Source organism: Pipra filicauda, unplaced genomic scaffold (genome assembly GCF_003945595.2).
Source record: "Pipra filicauda isolate LSUMZ 115617 unplaced genomic scaffold, ASM394559v2 scaffold149_size4050908_pilon, whole genome shotgun sequence".
Taxonomy (NCBI): Eukaryota; Metazoa; Chordata; class Aves; order Passeriformes; family Pipridae; genus Pipra; species Pipra filicauda.
Genome location: NW_024103984.1, coordinates 715,182 through 733,317, shown reverse-complemented (window position 1 = coordinate 733,317; position 18,136 = coordinate 715,182). Strand labels below are relative to the sequence as shown.

Genomic DNA, 18,136 nt, shown 5'->3' with positions numbered 1-18,136 from the left:
GTCTCCTGGCACTCTGTCTACCCACCCATGCTGCTCCATGTAGCAGAGCCTGCTGTGGCTGGCAGCATCAGGGCCCAGGTGCACAGCACTGTCACAACTGCTCGGGTGAGACCTTCATGGCTGGCAGGAGGTGAAGTGGCAGCGAGGCCAAACGAGAACCAGTCTGCCCAGTGCTCTCTTCCATGGTGGGGGCGACTCTGTGGGTTAATTAAGGGGCAGCTCAATTCAGAGCTTCAGGCACTGCCTAGAAACAAAACTGAGTAGCATTAAACAATGACTTTTCCTTAATGAATAGCTGAAATCAGCTGTAACTATCTCCTTGGTAAAGATACAGAAACAATTCATTTTTTCTTTCTTGAAAACAGGAGAAAAACGCATAGCACTTCATTGACCCCACTTTTCTGGATGGAGTCTAAAGCAGATGAAATGTTGACAGCTGGAAAAGTTTACAAAATGACATAAGTTTTAAATCACTCTCAAAGGAATAGTCTCAGCATATTTTTAAGAATGGGAAACTCTTCCCAGGCTTTTCTTTCTTTCAGGCCTTGAAAGTAACTAGTTTGAACTGTTGACTCCACCTTCTGTCTGGGTCAGGCACTATATGTGAACTTTATATAGTTCATTTATATATGAAAAAACTTGGACTGTGACTCAGAAACAGCATTAATGTGCCTACCAAGCAAAACTTCAATAAAAAATCATGTTCTGGGGAGTGCTGTGTTAAGACACAGTTTTATATTTAACTGCAAGCTAATGTGTTTGATCAATGAGAAAAGCATTGTCTGATGGGTCTTTTTCCACAAGATGTGGGAGGAACATTTGCAAGGTATGGGTTGTTACAGTACTTTTACTTGGGTTTTTTGCATCTTGGTCACTCCTTATATGACTCAGGAAGGGTGGGTGCATGTCAGCTGTACATCCTCTGACTTGATAAATAAATAAATCCTGGCATGTTAGTTTGGTTTGACCTGTATATTCAGTATTGATTTTCTTACATGTGACCTATGAAGGGGAAAGAACGTTTGTGTTTCTTTGTGGTGTGGTAATGCAAGGCTGAAAACGAAGTGGGTTTTTCCTTCTTGCCTTTCCCAGGGGAAATACAAGGTCTGTCAGACTGGTTCTTGCTGGAGGATGATAATGGTGGGAGAATAAGTGATTACAGCATCAAAAGCAATTGGGGTCTAAGCAGTGGGGAAGAGAAATAGCATTTTAGGCTGAAGGTTTAATGTACTGGGGACCAGAGCTTGTCCCTGTTAGGACTGGATTTGCAATGCAAAGTAGCTGAAGAGCTGGCAGTTGGGATGCCTGGGTCTGGGGGAAAGTTGGAGCTGGCAGTACTCATGGGGACAGAGAATGGGGCTAGCAGGGAATTCCTGTGTGGGATGGCATCCATGGGGGCCCCAGGGACAGCAGACAGCGGGACAGCCCTGCCCCGCATCAGAGAGGAGAAGTAGCAAGGGCTGACGAGGCACTGGTGGGCAGGGGGGGACTGAGTGGCAAGCAGAACATGTGCTGAAGTGTTTCTTTTCCTTCCCTCAGAATGCCATGGTGTCTGTGAAGGAGCTGTGCGGGCTGCCGCCCATCGCGAGCCTGAAGCAGTGCATCCTCACCCTGTCCTCCCGGCTCGTGAGCAGCGACAGCTCGCCCTCCGTCACCCTCTGCATGAAGGACACCTTTCCTTACCTGGAGCCTCTGGGGACCGTGCCCGATGTGCAGAAAAAGGTCCTGGCAGCGTATGACCTGGTAGGCACTCCCCCACTGCTCCCTCTGTGTTTCCCCGCTGCTGTGGGTGCGGCAGGCTGCGCTCGCTGGCTTTCACGTGCCCAGATGTTTCAGTTAAATGACCAGGCCCTTCACATGACTCGGGCTGTGAAGAAGTTGTCCTTCAATCACTACAATGCCGTGCTGGGCTTTTTGTTGCTGTTTCCTTTTTTAAACACGGTTGTGGCTAGCACAGGTTGGCACTTGAAGAGGACTTTGTTTACAAAACTAGGGCAATTCAGCTTGTACTGGTGACTGTTAGTCCTTGTCCTTGAGAAGCGGCAAGATTTGTGCACTGCCCTTGGCTCGCGTCCCCGCAGGAGAGGACAAGGCCATTAGATAGGGAGCTGCAGCATGGGAGTTCCCGGGCAAAGCCGAGCTGTCCCCTTCCCGACACTTTTCAGCAGCACTGTTAAGTACTGCCCGTGTCCCTGTCAGACCAAGTGTTGCTCTTGGGGAGGGCATGGCAAAGTTGCAAGGGAAGTTTAAAAATGCCTGTTTTCTGGCACGGGGAAGGAGAGGTCAATATGGTACAGGAATACTTTATGCAGATGTAGAGACACAAACTGGCATCGTTCCAGATGAGTGCTGCTGCTCGTTGTATGACATATGTCACTTCTGTGGGTGACTGAGCAGCAGCTGTGCGTGACTTCCAGCAGCAGAAGTTGCTGTCACACGGTGCCTCTCGGGCCACGACACTGCCCCCTCGCTCCCCATCCTTTGTAGATGCTCTGCACAACTGATAGCAAGCTGCAGAGTTTTTGCAAAGCCTGACTTAAATATTGCACTGTGGCAACCAGACTAAATCACAACTCTTGTTCAGTGCACAGCAGTTATTTCTGCAGCCTGTGTTATTTCTGCAGCTTGTGTTCATAAGGAATAAAATGGTGAATAACATTGGGGATATCAAATTGCTTCCAGAGAACCTGAAGTGTTGTGAAGAGTGATCACAGCTTTGACCAGCTATTCAGTGTGCCAAATCTTGCCTCCTTTTCATCTCATTTTTTTGCCATTATAACACACTTTTCAAGGGAAAAATCAGCTAGTGGTGAGGAGGGAGACAGTGATGTTGATTAAAACAGAAATATTAAAAATACCCTGAAATAACCCTTGGGTTCCTTCCAGAGTAGTTTGTATTACTTGAAAGTGATTACGTTATGGTAATAAAATACCAGCTGTAACAATACCAGAACGAGGGTTTGCAAATCCAGTTGATTGCCTTATTTTAGACTGAATTTTTTTGGGTTAGATTTGTTACATGGTGTGATGTCTTTCTGAAAGAGCAAATACCACATAAATAAGAGATTTTTCTGTCTTTAGAGGCCTGCTTAATGAAGTCTTACCAAAATGAATGTGTCACTTCTTATCTTTGTAATTATATACTGAAGAGTACACATGGGACGTTTCAAGGCCTCCTTGTACTTTAGAAACAGTTTTTCAATTTAAATAGGTGAAAGGCCTCTTTTGGATGTAGACAGGAACACTTGTATAACTGTTTTAAGTAATGTTTGTTCTCACATTTGTCTCTGATGGGGGAAAATGTACCTTGAATGTCAAGAGACTGTGCAAACACTAAAACCAGTGAAAGAGAATGGAGTTCTGCCTTGCCTGTGTAAGGATTGATTTGAGTTATAATTCTGGTAATGCCAACAAAATACTTTATTTTTACCTGCTTTGTCTGACTGCAACTGCTTCTTACTTTGCTGAAACTATTTGCTTCTGAAAAAGCAAAAGCCAGATTTAATAAATGTTTTTGCTGCATTTTGGATATTTGCCTTTTGAGACAGTGCTAGAGGCAGAATATTGAAATCTGTTTAGCTTTTTCTGTGTTTAAAAAAATGAACTGTCTCTATCCATCTGGATATTTGAAATCGCAGTGTGGGGAGGGGTTTGCAATTTTAATGTTGATAAGGGGCCCCTCCTTCCTATATATAGACTTGGTGTAATCCAGGGTGTATTTCTTTTTAATATTTATATTTTTTGTGCAAATGAGAGCACAAGGAGATGTTGGTGGAAAGCAATATAAAGTATTTTAGCTTATTTATTTATTTGTATTCAAGATACACTATGGTTCAGCCTTTTATATTGTTGATAAATATGGCATCAAGGAACTGGATCCACAAGTGCTTGCTGCTTGCCTTTAATTCCTCAGAAATGTCTTTTTACTTCAAAGCACTTTTTGAATGAATAGGCCTAAGAGGATTTTTAAATAAAATAAAATCTGTTTATATTGGCCTGTCTCTTGTATGAACAGGCTATACTTCTTAATTCCTTTTACAGTATAATGGGAAAACGTTTGACCCTAAATCTCATAGTGGGAGTCTGTAATTATATGTCTGCTCCACTTGCTGGGCTCCACAGCACGGGGAGCTTGAGTGCTGGGCAAACCCATCCTCACCACCCCTGAAAACAATACAAATGTCACATTCTTTAAAAGGTGTGCTTTGAAAATAATTTCTGGTAAAAACAGCTCTATGTGTTAGAATCTTTTTTCCCCTTAGAGAAAATTGCCAGCTGAACTTACCTTTTTCTTTTTTTTTCCATGGCAAGTATAGACTCTGCCTGTGTGTTTAATGGGGCATAAGCAGGACTGACGGTCCAGGGAAATGGAGGTGCAAATGCTCGGAGACCTGCCACAATGATCTGGAAAACAATTAACTGTCTGTTCCTTCCTGCTCAGCCTTTGTCAGCAGGCAGGATAGACAAAGACTGGTTTGTGCAGTTTGTTTGTTTTTTTCCTGGGCAATTAATTTTACCATTGTGCACTGCATTAAATATTTTCTTTTGAGAGAGACCTTATTAGAATAAAATTTAATGTGCTTTGTTTAAGGAATTGGAATGATTTTTCAGGACTCTGTTTATCTCTTTTTATGGATGCACTGCACTGGTTTAGTGGAACTCTACTGTTGCCATGTCTCATGTAGGAAGAGGCTTCATTGATGGTGCTGGGTTGTTTGGGAGTTTCTGTAGAGGAGGGAAGGGAATAGGATTTGCCAAACCCAAGAAAATAAGGTGGAGTGATGACAATACACAGAAAACATTTTTCAAAAGTGTGTCAATGACCAGAAATACAGTTTAGAATGGGTTTTTTTGACTTGCAGCTTTGGTTGATACCACACACAAAGTGTGATGACTGGACTCTGGTCGTGTTCACTGGTTCCCACACATACATTGTAGGATAATGTATTGTGTCACTTACAGAGTTGTTCTTCAGAGCTTTCCTTTCCCATGAGGAAAGGCTCTCCCTCTCCCCCTTGTCAGTGGTCACTCAGGTGGGCAGCATGAACAGTGTGCTTCACAACCTGTCAAATTAATGCTGCTGTTCAGGGATCACACCTAAAAAAGGAGATACTCCATGTGAAGAGAGGGAATGGGGCCCAGCTGGACCTGACAGATGGTTGAATTATTCATTGCAAACAGTTATCCTGTGAAGTTAGAATTTTTTTTGGTTGAGAATTGTTTGGAAACAGATTGTGATTTCTGTGTCTGCACGATATATTCATGTGCAGGTGCAAGCATGCATGAACTCAGGGGTACTTGTACTCTTTGCTTTTCAGTTATTGGTTCGGTGTTATTTTTCCTCCAAGATCAAATGATTAAATCATTTGAAAATCAAAAGCAATAAACAAGTGATAATAAATTTTCTTGGTTTTACCCAGCCACCCTGCTCATGTGCGTGCAGAAATTTTTCTAGAAAATTAAAAAAAGATGTTCAAGGATCTTTACAAGTTTTCAAATCATAAATAACAAGAAGTGTAAAAAAACGTTGAACAATGAAGCTATTTGTTATATAAGCTCACATTGACATTACTGTTTTTCTTTGTATTCAAGCCTCTTTACTGGAACTGATCTTGCTCTGTTGGAGCAGACAGTTATGGAAGACAGGGTGTCTGTAGGTGCTGTTGGGAGGTGGTAAGGTAGTTAAGAATGTTTCAGCCAATATGGGGATGGATTGGGGATTTTTGAGAGGAGAGGAAATGTCTGTGATGCTGCTGGGAAATAAGTCAATGTATTTAATGGCAGTGTTTTTGTTGACAGGGATATCGGTCCGTGCATGCTCGCAGAAATCTGCTGAGGCGTGTGTGCAGAGGAGCTGCTCTTTGTCTGCTGTTCTTTTCATATTCCATTTTTTGGGGGTTTCTTTGTCTTGATGCAGATGTGAAAGCTCTTTATTCCCAAGGAGAAAGTCCTTTTTCTCAGTTTATGTAAATGCAAAATGACTAAATAGATTTTCGTGAGCATTTCCACTGAAATTCATACCTCAGCTGGGACAGAGTCATCCCCAAAGGAACATTTTTCACAATTCTCTAAGCAGCTGAAGACAGGGCTATTGCAGAGCAGAGCATCCACTGCCAGGGAAGTGTCATAAGGCACTGACGTCAAACACAGTCCAATACATGGACATTGTCTTGAATTTTCATTTATTTTAAAGAGTTTTCCGCCCAAAATTGGACATAAACTGGGAAAGGCTGTTTCTTTTTCCATTTCTTATTAAGGAAAGTCTTGTTTCGTTCTCCACTTCTTATAATTCTCTTATTTACTCTCTCTTATTTACCCACCACTCTCACAGTTTCTCTCTGATAGCGCAGGTCCCTTAGTCATTTCTAAACCAGAACTTGAAAACAGTCAGATCGGAACTTTTCTTGCAAATTAAAGTTCCAGTTGGGTACTTTAGTTACTCTGTTTTAGCACAAGCATATTGAAAGCTGACCTCTCCCCCCTGTTCCTCCATTACTCCTATTCTGGGCTGGTCTTCATGCACAGGACACATCCTGCAACACTCTGGCTCTGTATTTCCCCAGAAATATTTGTAACTGAAAACACGAAATTGTAACTTAGGGTGAATTTTATTCAGTTCCTTCTGCAATTTGTGTCAGTAAGGTATTTCAGATGTTTCCAGCTCGTGTTACTGTCCTTGACAGCTGTTCCTCACACTGGGCTGTTGCAGGAAAAGGCCCAGATACAGAAATCTGACTTGAGGTGTATCGGGACAGAGACAAGGTGGTGGACAGACCGGTGGACAGCGTTCCTTCCCACGTCCTGGCACCACATGCACATCCTTCTTTTTTTTCAAAACTTGCTGGCACATGATTGATTGCCTGGATGTTTCTTGTCCCAAATGTGTGCAACAAATATTCAATGCTAAAGGAAATCCAGTGCAAATTTTCATGAGCTCAGTTTGCACTTCAGCTGTTCTTTGAATTGGTTTTATTTTCGTAACCTCTTTTATTTTTGATTGATTCCTTTGGCTTGAGTTTTGTTTGTTTGTTTGTTTTTGTGGTTGGTTGGTTGGTTTGCACTATTTTTAATCACAATAAAGGCACAATATAGTACCCCTTACCCAGGAAAAATTCTACATTGTCAGTGAAAGGCATAGAAGATTGTGGCAATGGCCATGAGCAGATACCTAAGAGAAGGCTACTTTTTAGTTTGATGTTCAGTCAGTTTCTGTTCTAAACTTTGGAATATTTATGAGAGGATTCCTTAAAATGTCCCTTTTGTATCATTTATCTTCCTAGCAGGAGCAGTGCTTTAATTTGCCACCAGAAGATTTTCCTGTCTTTTTTTCCCTTTTTTGGTGAGACTCTGCTGTGTTAATTTCCTCTTTCCCTTTCAGTTTGTAGAATAGTTTGTAATGAAAAGAAGAAATTGGTCTTTAGCACAGGAGTTCATTAAAATAAAAAGAAAGAACATTTTTGTTCAGTTTATACTGATCCTATGATTAAACTGCCTTTAATATGGGTAATAAATAACCCTATTAATTTCGTGTGAGTAATATGATGACCTCAGCATTAAGATATATTAAATTTCACTTAATTTTTTTTTTAGCTTTGTAATTAACACTTAACAGAAGTGACAAAATAAAGCATTGTTCTGTGCATGAAACAATGGGATTTTAAATTTGATAGTTCATGCTATATTTAGACACTGAAGTGAGACAGGTCAATTATATTTTCAGCTTGTGGTCTGTTGCACTTTCTGGGTCTCATATACTGGATAAAGAGAGATCCCCTGGGTTTGTGGCAGCTCTTGCTTCCTATGCTTTTGTGAGAATCGAGCATGAACAGGGTGCTTCAGGTAGATGGTGATGAATCAAGTTTATGTGTCTTGCTTTCAGCATTGCATAATAATATTTAAATTCAATTAAATTAAATGAGCTATTTTTCAGAAAAAAACTAACCTATGTAGATGAGGCCTTGTATTCTTCATTCCCATTAGTTTATTAAATGTGACATTTAGTTCTGGGACTTGTGCCATGTGCATCTTTTGTCAGTCTGAACAGCCCCTTGTTCACTCCTTGTTGTGAGAGTGTTTCTGGTGCTGCAGCCTCTCCAGGAGGGTTAGCACCTCCAGGACTCACAAAAATCTTTGTGTCCGTGCTCCCATGGAAACATGACAGCAGTCCCTGAAGTGAGGAGCGGCCGTGCCTTGTCCCCACAGAGCTCTAGGAGGAACCCCATGTCCTCCCTGCGGGTCTCAGCCCTTGGGATGCAGGGCCCAGTACTGAAATTAGCAGGACCCCAAATGATGCCAAGGTATGTAGTGGTTTCTCCCATTCAATCTTCTGCGTAGCTTTTTCAGTCCCTATCCTGTAGGGACTGAATTTTTATACCTATATTATTAGATATAGTATTGAATATAATTACTGAATATTATACCTACATAATCAGATTTTGTATGCTTTCACTCTTATTTTTGTCCAATTTTTCACCCCTATAGTTACATTAAGCACATCACTCTGTAAAGTTTATCACCTTCTTTCTGACATGGGAAATGCAAGTTGTCTTAATCAATCCTGCCAGCTTTAGCAGCTGTTAAAAATTTCTTTCCTGAGTCCAAATGGACCCAGATATCAGCATCCATCCTCTAAAAGGTTGCTTCTCAGTATATGGAGGTCAATCCCTTGAAGCTCAATGTTCAGGGGTTAACACATGCTGGTGGAACACGGAGCAGGACATCTCTCTCTCTCTGTGAGTCACTCACAGAAGTGAGTTGCTGCTCAGGAGCTGACATTAAACAGCAGCCTGATGGGCTCCAGCCAGATGAAACAACTGCCTGCAGTGCTCAGTGCAGGTCTGAGCAGAGTAAAAGTGCATGGAAGTTCATGCAGCAAACATCAGAAAGCTTACTCTCCACTTTTGAGGCAGGTTGGTGGGTTTTGAAACATTACTGGCAAAACTGGGCTAGAAAATCTCAGGCTGTCATGTGATTTATGGAGTCACCTTCTCAGCAGAAAATCTCACCACCTTCCGTGTTGTGTTTAGAGCTTCTGGTTTTTGTCACCTACTTTACAAGAAGCAGGTGACATCTCCAAGAAGGGTTTTGGATGTGATGGCAGCTGGAAAAGCAAGGGATGATTCAGACTGGGAAACCATGGATTCATTTCACAACCAGTGACAAGAAATAACTGTATCCAAATGCCATGACCCTATGCTATAACTTTATTCCTGGGTGGGAGTTACTTGCCTGTTGTACTCTTGTTTGTATGAGTCAGTCTCTGGTCCTTCACAGTGACCACCTAGGCTTTGTCCTTGCACTAGCCTATTGATATGATTTTTTACAATAGCATTGGGAAGCAGGATCTTGTGCCCACTGAAACTGCACGTGCAGCTCTTGCTGGGAGCAGAGTCTGGCCTGTCATGTAGAGATACCGGGTCCTGCATGCTGGGTTATCACAGGTGGCGAAGATATCATAGGCCAGCCAAAATCATATATCATAATTGGCCCAGGGTGTATTTTTTCTACCTAGTGCATTATTTCTTAGAGGAATGTGTGAGAGGAGGTGCCAGTTGGTCGCTGAGGCTGTCCCCTAACACCAGTCACTGAGCTGAGGAATTCTGAAACCACTTTTAGGATTTGTCATGGGACAAAAGCTATAAAAGCTGCTTATTTTTGTGAAGATTATTGCTGAGCAGGAAGACAGGAACAGGTTAAATTCTGCTGTATGATATGGTTTTAGTTGTTTGTTCTTGCTGAGCTGCGAGCAGTGAGACTTTGATGTCAGCATCAAAGGAGTGGAGGGCTGCTCTACCTACTCTGCAATAAGGGATAATTGACATCCTAGTACCACTTTTCTGTTAAAAAATGAATATAATACCTTCATGCCTGAGAATCCTAAAACAGGCATGCCAGAAACTCCCAGGAGTGGGTCCAATAGTAGCATGACTCTCAAACTTGCTTTTTTTGTGTGTGGTAGGATAATTCCTGTGGCCATATATATGTGTGTGTGCGTATATATAAAAAACTCTCACAAATGACATTCTGCTTTAGGGATCTGAGCACAGTCTGACACTTTGGATATCCTGTACCAACTTAGATGCAATTGATCTCACAGGGCACACCTTGCTGCTGGGTGCAGGCACAGACCCAGTGGGGACCCAAGCCCAGGAGGACAGATCCATGGAATTCAGCAGCCATGGAGATTGCTGGTAACACCTGGCTGGACCGGCCAGTGCCAGCACTGGCTCACAAGCCCATGTCTGCGTGTGCAAGAGATGCATGTTTGGCCTCTGGCTGCCTCTGTAGTGACTTGCAGGTTTTCTGGGACTCTCCCTGTCTTTACTGCTCAGACCAACTTCGGCGTTTGCAGTTGCCAGCTGAATGGCTCCTTCAGCACAAAATAGCAATGTGCTGTGGTACAGAAAAGCCAGAGTGTGGGGAGAAATTGTCATTTCTTTCTAGATGACAAGTGAAAACATCAAAGAGGAAAAAAATCAACATGATGCATGAACAAGCAAGTAATAAGAATGAAAGGCAAAGGATACTATCAAAAGTAATTTCAATCTCAGGCATATCCACTGGGTATGTTCTGTTAAAAACCAATTTTGCACTCTGTAGGTGTATCATGCTTTTTTCACTCTCCTGTGAAGCTGATAATGGGTTTTGTTTTCCATGTGTTCTTTATATCAAAGCAAAGGCATAGGTACTTTTATTAAATGCAGCCTGTCTTAATGCATTTAATAAGAAATAAAGGTGGCACAAGGAGCAAAATTTGGACCTGAATTTCTCCAGAGTCTGGGAGTTTGGGTGTGACAAGTGGAAGCATCTCTCCTCCCCTGTGTCTAATTAAAACAATGAGTGCTAATTTGCAAGTGTTAATTTAATATTGTTATGCTGTCTTCCACTGAAACCATTGAAACGTACCAGTTGTGTTTTCATGTTTGGTCTGTTTGAAAGTGGGAAGGCTTTTAGCAGTTGCAGCATTTTGGCAAAGCTTTCAGATGGCAGCTTCTGTAATTTCAGGCTGTAATATTAGGCACAGTATTCAGTTTGCTTCATTTCTAATTGGCACCACTCTCGTGCTGTTTAGATTTGATTGAGGTTTGTGGTGTACATCCCAGGAGAGGGAGATTATTCTCAGTCACAGTTTGTTATACAGCATGTTCTTGCCTTCTGTAACAGATGTATGTACTACCAATTTTCTTGCTTGCCTGGGTTTCTGAGGGGTTTTGGAAGCTTGTTGCCATCAAAGGAGATTAGTATTTGCAAGCGGGGAGGCTCAGGAAACTTGTCACATAGTGGACCCTTCATTTGTTTGCTGATAATGGACTGCTCTGGAAAGATGTGTAAGTATGGACATCTCCTTAAACTTCTGAGTAGGCTTGTTGAAACTGCCTCTTTTGGTTTGTTTTGGGGGTTTCTTTTTCCCTTTTCCATTAAACTTCAACAGAAATACTGAGGATAAGGTGAGATTTGGATCTGAATTTCTCCAAAGAGAAACTCAAGAAATACTGTAGCTGTCTGAACTATTGTAGGGCATAAAGTTCAGCACAGGCTTAAATACCTTTTGAGATCAACTCTATTCATGACTTGGTAACATTTTTAATAACCACATATGTCAAAGACTGTACTTATTTCTCCTTTTGTTTCACAAAAAGTACTAATTAGAAAGGGCTTGATTTCACATAGAATTAATTTTGTCTGCTAACTTTGCTTTCTTCTGAAATCTCTTATGTTATTTGCAGTGGTGTTTCACTGATATAAAACAGCTGTTCTTTAACTTTTGGAGCAAAACATTTTCTGAGCAACTGACACTTATCTTGATACAGATCTCAGAGCTTTGATAGGAAGAAGGAAGGAAGGATCCAGTCTTCATAGTGTTACTTGCAGAGCAGATCTCCTCCCAAGTTTCAAGCTTTGTACTTTTCTGTGCTCTAGGTGTTGCAGGAGACCCTTGTAATACTGATTTTTTTTCCTTTTTTTTTTTTGACAGATGATTCAAGAGAGCAGGGTTCTTATCGAGACGGCAGACATCACTCATGACAAGATTGTTCAGTGCCAGAAAGCAGGTAATCCATCTTTATTGTGCAGTTCTGGATGAAAGATGGGAAACAATATGCCATAGTTTACTTACACTTTGTTGCTAATGTAGCATTTGTTCCCTGGTATGTAAGTGAGCATTCCAGTCTTTCCCTGGCATATTCCACCCTCCCGAAGTTCATCTTCCAGTAGCAATGCAGGCGTGGGAAGAGGGAAAAATATTCAGCTTTCACCTTAAAAGCTATTTCTCCATCTGCTCTATAGCTCTGAAATGTCTGACAGCATTTAAATTAGTCAAATGAACTAGAAAGGCATTCAATTAAAAAGAGGGGGTGAGAAGGCATCCTGCCTTTACTGAGTGCCATTCTCTACCCCAGCTGTTCCCTTGAACACAGAGAAGGCAAGAGGTTTTGATAACCACAGGAACAAGCTGTGTTGCCTGCCTTTCCTTTCTTTTGCTGTTTAGGTTTGGTTTACACCTTGTAATCTTGAGCCAATATAATTCTGTTGTATCACAGCAAGTCTGTGTGGCTCTTCATTATGTTTGTCAGGTGTATGGGCACAAAATACTGTAAGTAGGTGTGAAGTAGATCTTACATTGCTGGTGTATTGTACTGATATCTTTGTCTGAACTAGTATGCACCAGTAGAAGTGGAAGAGGTGGTTTCAGAAGTGGCCACCTGTGTGCTGTCTACTCTGCCACAGGTTCCCACTCCTGTTTCAGGATAGTAGAAATCACCAGCATCTCTGTGCTTCTCAGTTCAGGTTATTCATGCAACCCTCTCTTCATCACCGTTCAGGAGAGCAGGCTAGATTTTGAACTGGGAGATGTCTCCTGTAGTTTCCACTCATGCCCCATTGGAGAGATAAGAGTCCACATTTGGCAGTGGTAATATTCCAAAACTAAATCCATCAGCTTTCATGTGTCAGAAACCATGCTGAATAAATACACACAGTGTATTTCCATTAGGAGTTTTCATTGCAGAAATTAAATTTATTAAATTTGTACAGCTGTACCTCTCCTAACCTATAACAAGCCTTGAAGGTCAGTAACGCAAACACTCGTGACTGCATTTAATTTGTGTTCTTAGTCCTGGTCTCCTGGGACCACAACAATCATAAATACTATTGTTTCTGATAGACTTTTTTGGATTTGGCAAGTGATGCAGGCTACAACCATTTGCTTCTACTAAATGTAAATAATGAATGAAACAGCTGTTTTGCAGTAAATATTTTAATTCATCTTTTTAATTAGAAGGAATTCAGAAACTGTTTCAACAATAGCATTTAACTGATTTTTGTGTGGTCCAAGAGCAGGGTGGAACCCAGTCTTTGCTCTTTAGTTATGCTGGCACCATGGTAGCAAAGGGAGGAGAGGCAAGTGGTGGTTTCTCACTGGATTTCATGGGCCTCATCATTGCCTTGGGTTCTGTTTATCTGCATAAGCAGCATAAGATTCCTCAGCCCAAGGCCTTCATTGTGTGCAGAGGGTTAAGGAATGGGACAGTAATGAGAAGATGCAGGACCAGGAGGGTCTCCCCAGGTGGTGTAATTTCAGAGCAATACTTTACACCATGCAGGCCCTCAGCAGCATCAGACACCTTTCTACCCAGTTTGCTCTGTGCACAAAAGAGAAGAACCCACAACACTTGCTTGGGCGCTTTTGGTGTCTTTGTGAGCAAGGGGCTGGAGATGTGTACAGAGAGCATGATGCAGTACTTTGCCACCACACTGATGTCCAGAGTTCCATGCAGTTCCCTTCTCCTTCCTTCCCTCTGGAAAAAGACGATTTTTTTCAAGTTTTTCTCTTTGCTGCTGTATCCACTTGTATTTTCATTTGTTTTGCTTTGTTAGACTTAAGATATTGTTTCTAATTGAGAAGACAGCTGGAGAGATACGAAGTGCTTCTCTGAAGCCTGAGGATTTAGACAGAGGAAAGGATTAGGAGAGAGAATATCCTTCCCTGCACTCAATTGCCAATTAGTTTGTTGCAAGTGTTACCCAGGCAAATTGTTATATAACAGTTTCAATGTGGCAAGATGAAGCACTCAAAATTGACAAGTGTCAGAGGTACAATTGCCTGTGATGTAGTCCTTCACCTCACCCCAGTTCTGCTCCCTTTGAACATGTGTTCCTACCAGACCTCTGCTTCACATCATAGCCTGTCGGGGTTGACAGAGAACCTGTCAATAGCCTATTTTGGTCTGGGTTCCCTGTGCTTCAGGGTCCTGCCCACTCTCCCAGATGGTTTTTCAGGTGGCTGATTTTGTTGGTTTTTTTAAATGTGCAGGCTCAGCCCAACGCACAGGGATCAGCAGCAGCTTGGAGAATTGACCTGATAAGTGCTTTCCCTGGTGCTGCTACCCACAGCCTAACAAATGTTTGTGGCTCCCTCTCTCTGAGGCAGCACTGTCTCCAAGTTAGAGATGGAGAAGTGAGGTCCAGAGGGAGAAATACCTAAAAGGATGCTGCATAAAGGCAGGGCTGCCGGCGTGGAGCTAAGATCCCTTAGCCTTCATGTTTTTTCTTCCAGGACAAAGCGAGTCATTTGAAGGTTTTCTTTCACTAATTGAAGTGAAATGATTTGTAATTCAGTTGGCACGGGGCACACCTGAAAGGACATCTTGCTTAGGGTGCAGTTATTTAGACTGTTTTCCAAAGGAACTCTCTTATTCTTTACAGGCAAAACCTGTGAGTGGGTGAAGTTTTGGAATATAAACAATAGAGAAATCTTGCATTGTGTGGGGCTGAACTGCCTCAGTGTTACTGAGCTCCTGGAGTCGCCGTAAGGCAAGAAAAAACTTATTGTTAGTCTTCTGGGAGTGCTTTGGGCAAGCTCTGCTGAGTGCAAGCCTGCCTTGGACTGTCCTTCAGCAACCTGCTAAGCAGCCCTTTGCATTTACACCGGGCAGATGTTCTCTCAACAGGCATTTCTTTGATGTAATTTCAGTGAAGCTTGAATTTGTGGGTGACATTTACCTTAAAATGGTAGGGGAGGGAGAGCTATGAAACAACTGGAGATGGAGCTTGGTTTGTTCAGCCAGGTTGGGCTTCTGATGCTTTGGGGTGATTTGGTGCCAATTTGGCCTTTGTAAGGTACAAATTAGGGGAACACAAACAGCTCTCTCTCCATTTTGTCTCTCAATCCACACCAGACTCTGAGAAATATTTGCATACACTGTGCAAATCTTGTGAAATTGGCGGGCCAGTTTGATAGTTTAAGATTTTTAATCCCCTCCCAGATTTCCTGAATTCCTGTATCCAGCAACAGATTTGCAGGCATTTGCCACAGAAAGTAGCAATGAAATGTAACAGGGGTGTGGTTGGAAGTCTCAGTTTTCTGCACTGGAGGAATAGCAATCCTGTGATTAGATTTATGTGTTTCTGACATAGTTTATCATTGTGAAGTGTAAAGGCTTTTCTGTATGACTGCAATTAAGATTAATGAGGAGATGTGCATTGGAGTCTGTATTTGCTGTGCTGAACAGGTATCTTCCATGTCTGTCAGAGAGCCTTCCAAGGGGCAAAATCATCTGTGCCAGGAGAGTTGCCAGCCATTGCCTTTTGCTGCAATATTGCAGCAATGCAGACTGCAGGCAGTGTGAGAGGGAACCAGGCTTGTGCCTGTGTGGGACCCCAGCGCTGGCAAGGAGAGTCACATGCAAAGTGGAAGCACAACCCCAAGATTGCACATGACACTTTTATTCTGGAAGATGCTCTCTCAGGATGGAGTCATAAAAGGAAAGGGAAGCACAAAAGGAGGTTGTAGGAAGTACCAGCTGCAAGACTGAAAATGCTCACTCAGTGTTTTATGGGGAAGATCAATCATGCATTGGTTAATGGTGCAATCTGTATTTTTAGGAATGGAATTCCATGAAGAGCTTCATAACCTTGGGACAAAGGAAGGTTTGAAAGGAAGAAAATTAAGCAAAGCCATTGAGAGTTTTGCATGGAATATCACAGTGCTGAAGGTAAGCACAGAAAGCACTGCCTCATGTCTCCTATTAACCTTATAAGCAAACCTTTGCTCTTTTAGCTCATCTGTTTGTACTCTTTTACCGATACTGAAACAACATGTTCTTTTTTTAATGGGACGTATGAATTACCCTCACTTGTTGATATTTATCAAATATACCTAATTACACCTCTGATTTGGAAGCTGTGGAAGGGAATTTATCTAAGCCTCAACAGAAAAGACAGCTTGTGGTTTGTATGCTCAGGGACCTGGCTTTCTTATCTGTTCTGCCCCACTCATCCTGAAAACGATCTGTCTGAGGTCATTGTGTCTTATATGCTTGTTTTGTAAAATGAGAACTAGAGCATCTCTTTGGGAAGGGACAGGGCAGGAGGGGCTGTCATGAAAATACATGAGGAACACTGTAGATCCTGTAGGGTTATGTTTCAAAAGTGAAGCGCTGCCCAAACAACTGAAAAGGGGATTTTCATCCCTCCATCCTGGCTGCACAGTGACACACCGTGTGGTGTAACTGATACTCACCAGGCTTTAGCTACTGGTTCAGCACCAATCAACCCGAATTGTCACAGTACTGTATGACTGAGCCTGGGTGAAGACACCCAAAGACAACCAAAGATGGAAAAAGGAGGGGATCTGGTGCAGCCCCAGCAGAAAGCAAGGAAGAAGGCCTGAGCCAAGCATTCAGGTTGTTAGCATTCAACTCACACCTTCTTTCACAGCCTCATTTCCCACTTTGCTCTGATAGATCACGCTTTAATTTCTCCTTGCTCTGTCTGTGCTGCTCCCTTCCTCCAGCTCCCGTTAAGCAGGTTGCCTTGTCTGACAGCATCTCCCTGCTACCTCCCAGTGCCTTTCCCTTGGCTGGCATCCCAGAGCAAGCATTTGAGAAGGCATTTTTACTAAATTCCTCATCAAATATACCCCTAAATGTAGAGTGCAACGGCGGTAGCAAGGGTAGTAGGAGATGCATACATCAGCACTGTGGTGCTGGAAAGAGCACTAACATATCTTGAGCAAGAGAGGGAAAAAGAACTTGGGAACAGAGGGGCTAAAGGGCAGAAGTGAGTGGGAGAGGCATTGGTAGTAGAGAAGAAGGGTTAGAGAAGACCTGGGTCACCTGTGGTTTCTTGCATACCTTGATGCACCATGAGAGCGAGGAAAGTGAGGAGTGGAATGAGTTTTGGCTCAGTTAATAGGACCTCTGGTGAAAAGGCAACCGGTTCCAACATTATGGAACAGGCTGACCTATTCCACACAGCACGCCAAGACAAGTAGCTGAAGAGAACCAAAAAGAAGAGTGCACTAGGCAGTTCTGAACATTATTCTGAATACCTTTAGCTGTGTTAGGTAAAATAAATGCCTCATGCTCAGAGTCACTCTAGACGCAGAGTTACTCTGAACAATTTCTAGATGTTTGTTAAATGAGAAGCTTGCACCTCTGAGGGTGACCTATGATTAATGAAGGTACAAGTAAGATATCAGAGAAACATTTTCCATGAAAAAGAATTGCTGCCTAGCACATGTTGCAAACATATTGAAAAGCTTTTAAAACATCCAGTCAAGGTCAAGGAATAATTGACTTATTTAATTTCTAAGCCCCAACTTCTTTTCTACCTTTCTCACCCAATAAAATATTAACAGTTTGTGACAACGGAATGCACATGAAATGTCTTTTCATTCTGACTGAAGTCCAACTCAGCAATGACATTAGAAAACTGGGAATGAAGTTGTACCTGAGGTTTCTATATGAGACCATCAGTCATTGTTCTAATTTGTCCATCTTTTTTCTCCCCCCCTCCCACCCCCATTATAAAGTACTGTCTTTCAGTGACCCTGGCCCTAACAAACCTATTTGCTGGTTACAGCTGCATCTCATGTTTGGCATTGACTCCCCTCAGTACTGGTGAGTGCTCCTCAGGAGGATTTGGTGAGAAGACAACCAACAAGCCTTTGGTGTCCCCATATGTCCAGTGGCAGGGTGGACACTGCAAATGTATTTCACTAGATATTGGTATGGTATTGTAAAAAAGGAAAAAAAATAGCCCCTAACATCTCAAAAATGCATCACCCACTTCACAGTATGTGAGGTGAGTGAATGGCTGATGAGGAGAAGCCTCTTTATGTGCTCAAGGTTGTTGG

General features: G+C 42.4%; 1 protein-coding gene across 1 annotated transcript in view; it reads left to right on the top strand.

Moving 5' to 3' along the window:
• PLCL1 (phospholipase C like 1 (inactive)) overlaps positions 1–18,136 on the top strand; it is a 193,023-nt gene that overhangs the window by 152,963 nt on the left and 21,924 nt on the right. Inside the window, exons 3-5 of the mRNA XM_027730677.2 lie at positions 1,540–1,743; positions 11,975–12,050; positions 15,883–15,992. Coding sequence (XP_027586478.1) covers positions 1,540–1,743; positions 11,975–12,050; positions 15,883–15,992 — 390 coding nt within the window. The remainder of the gene's footprint in view (positions 1–1,539; positions 1,744–11,974; positions 12,051–15,882; positions 15,993–18,136) is intronic.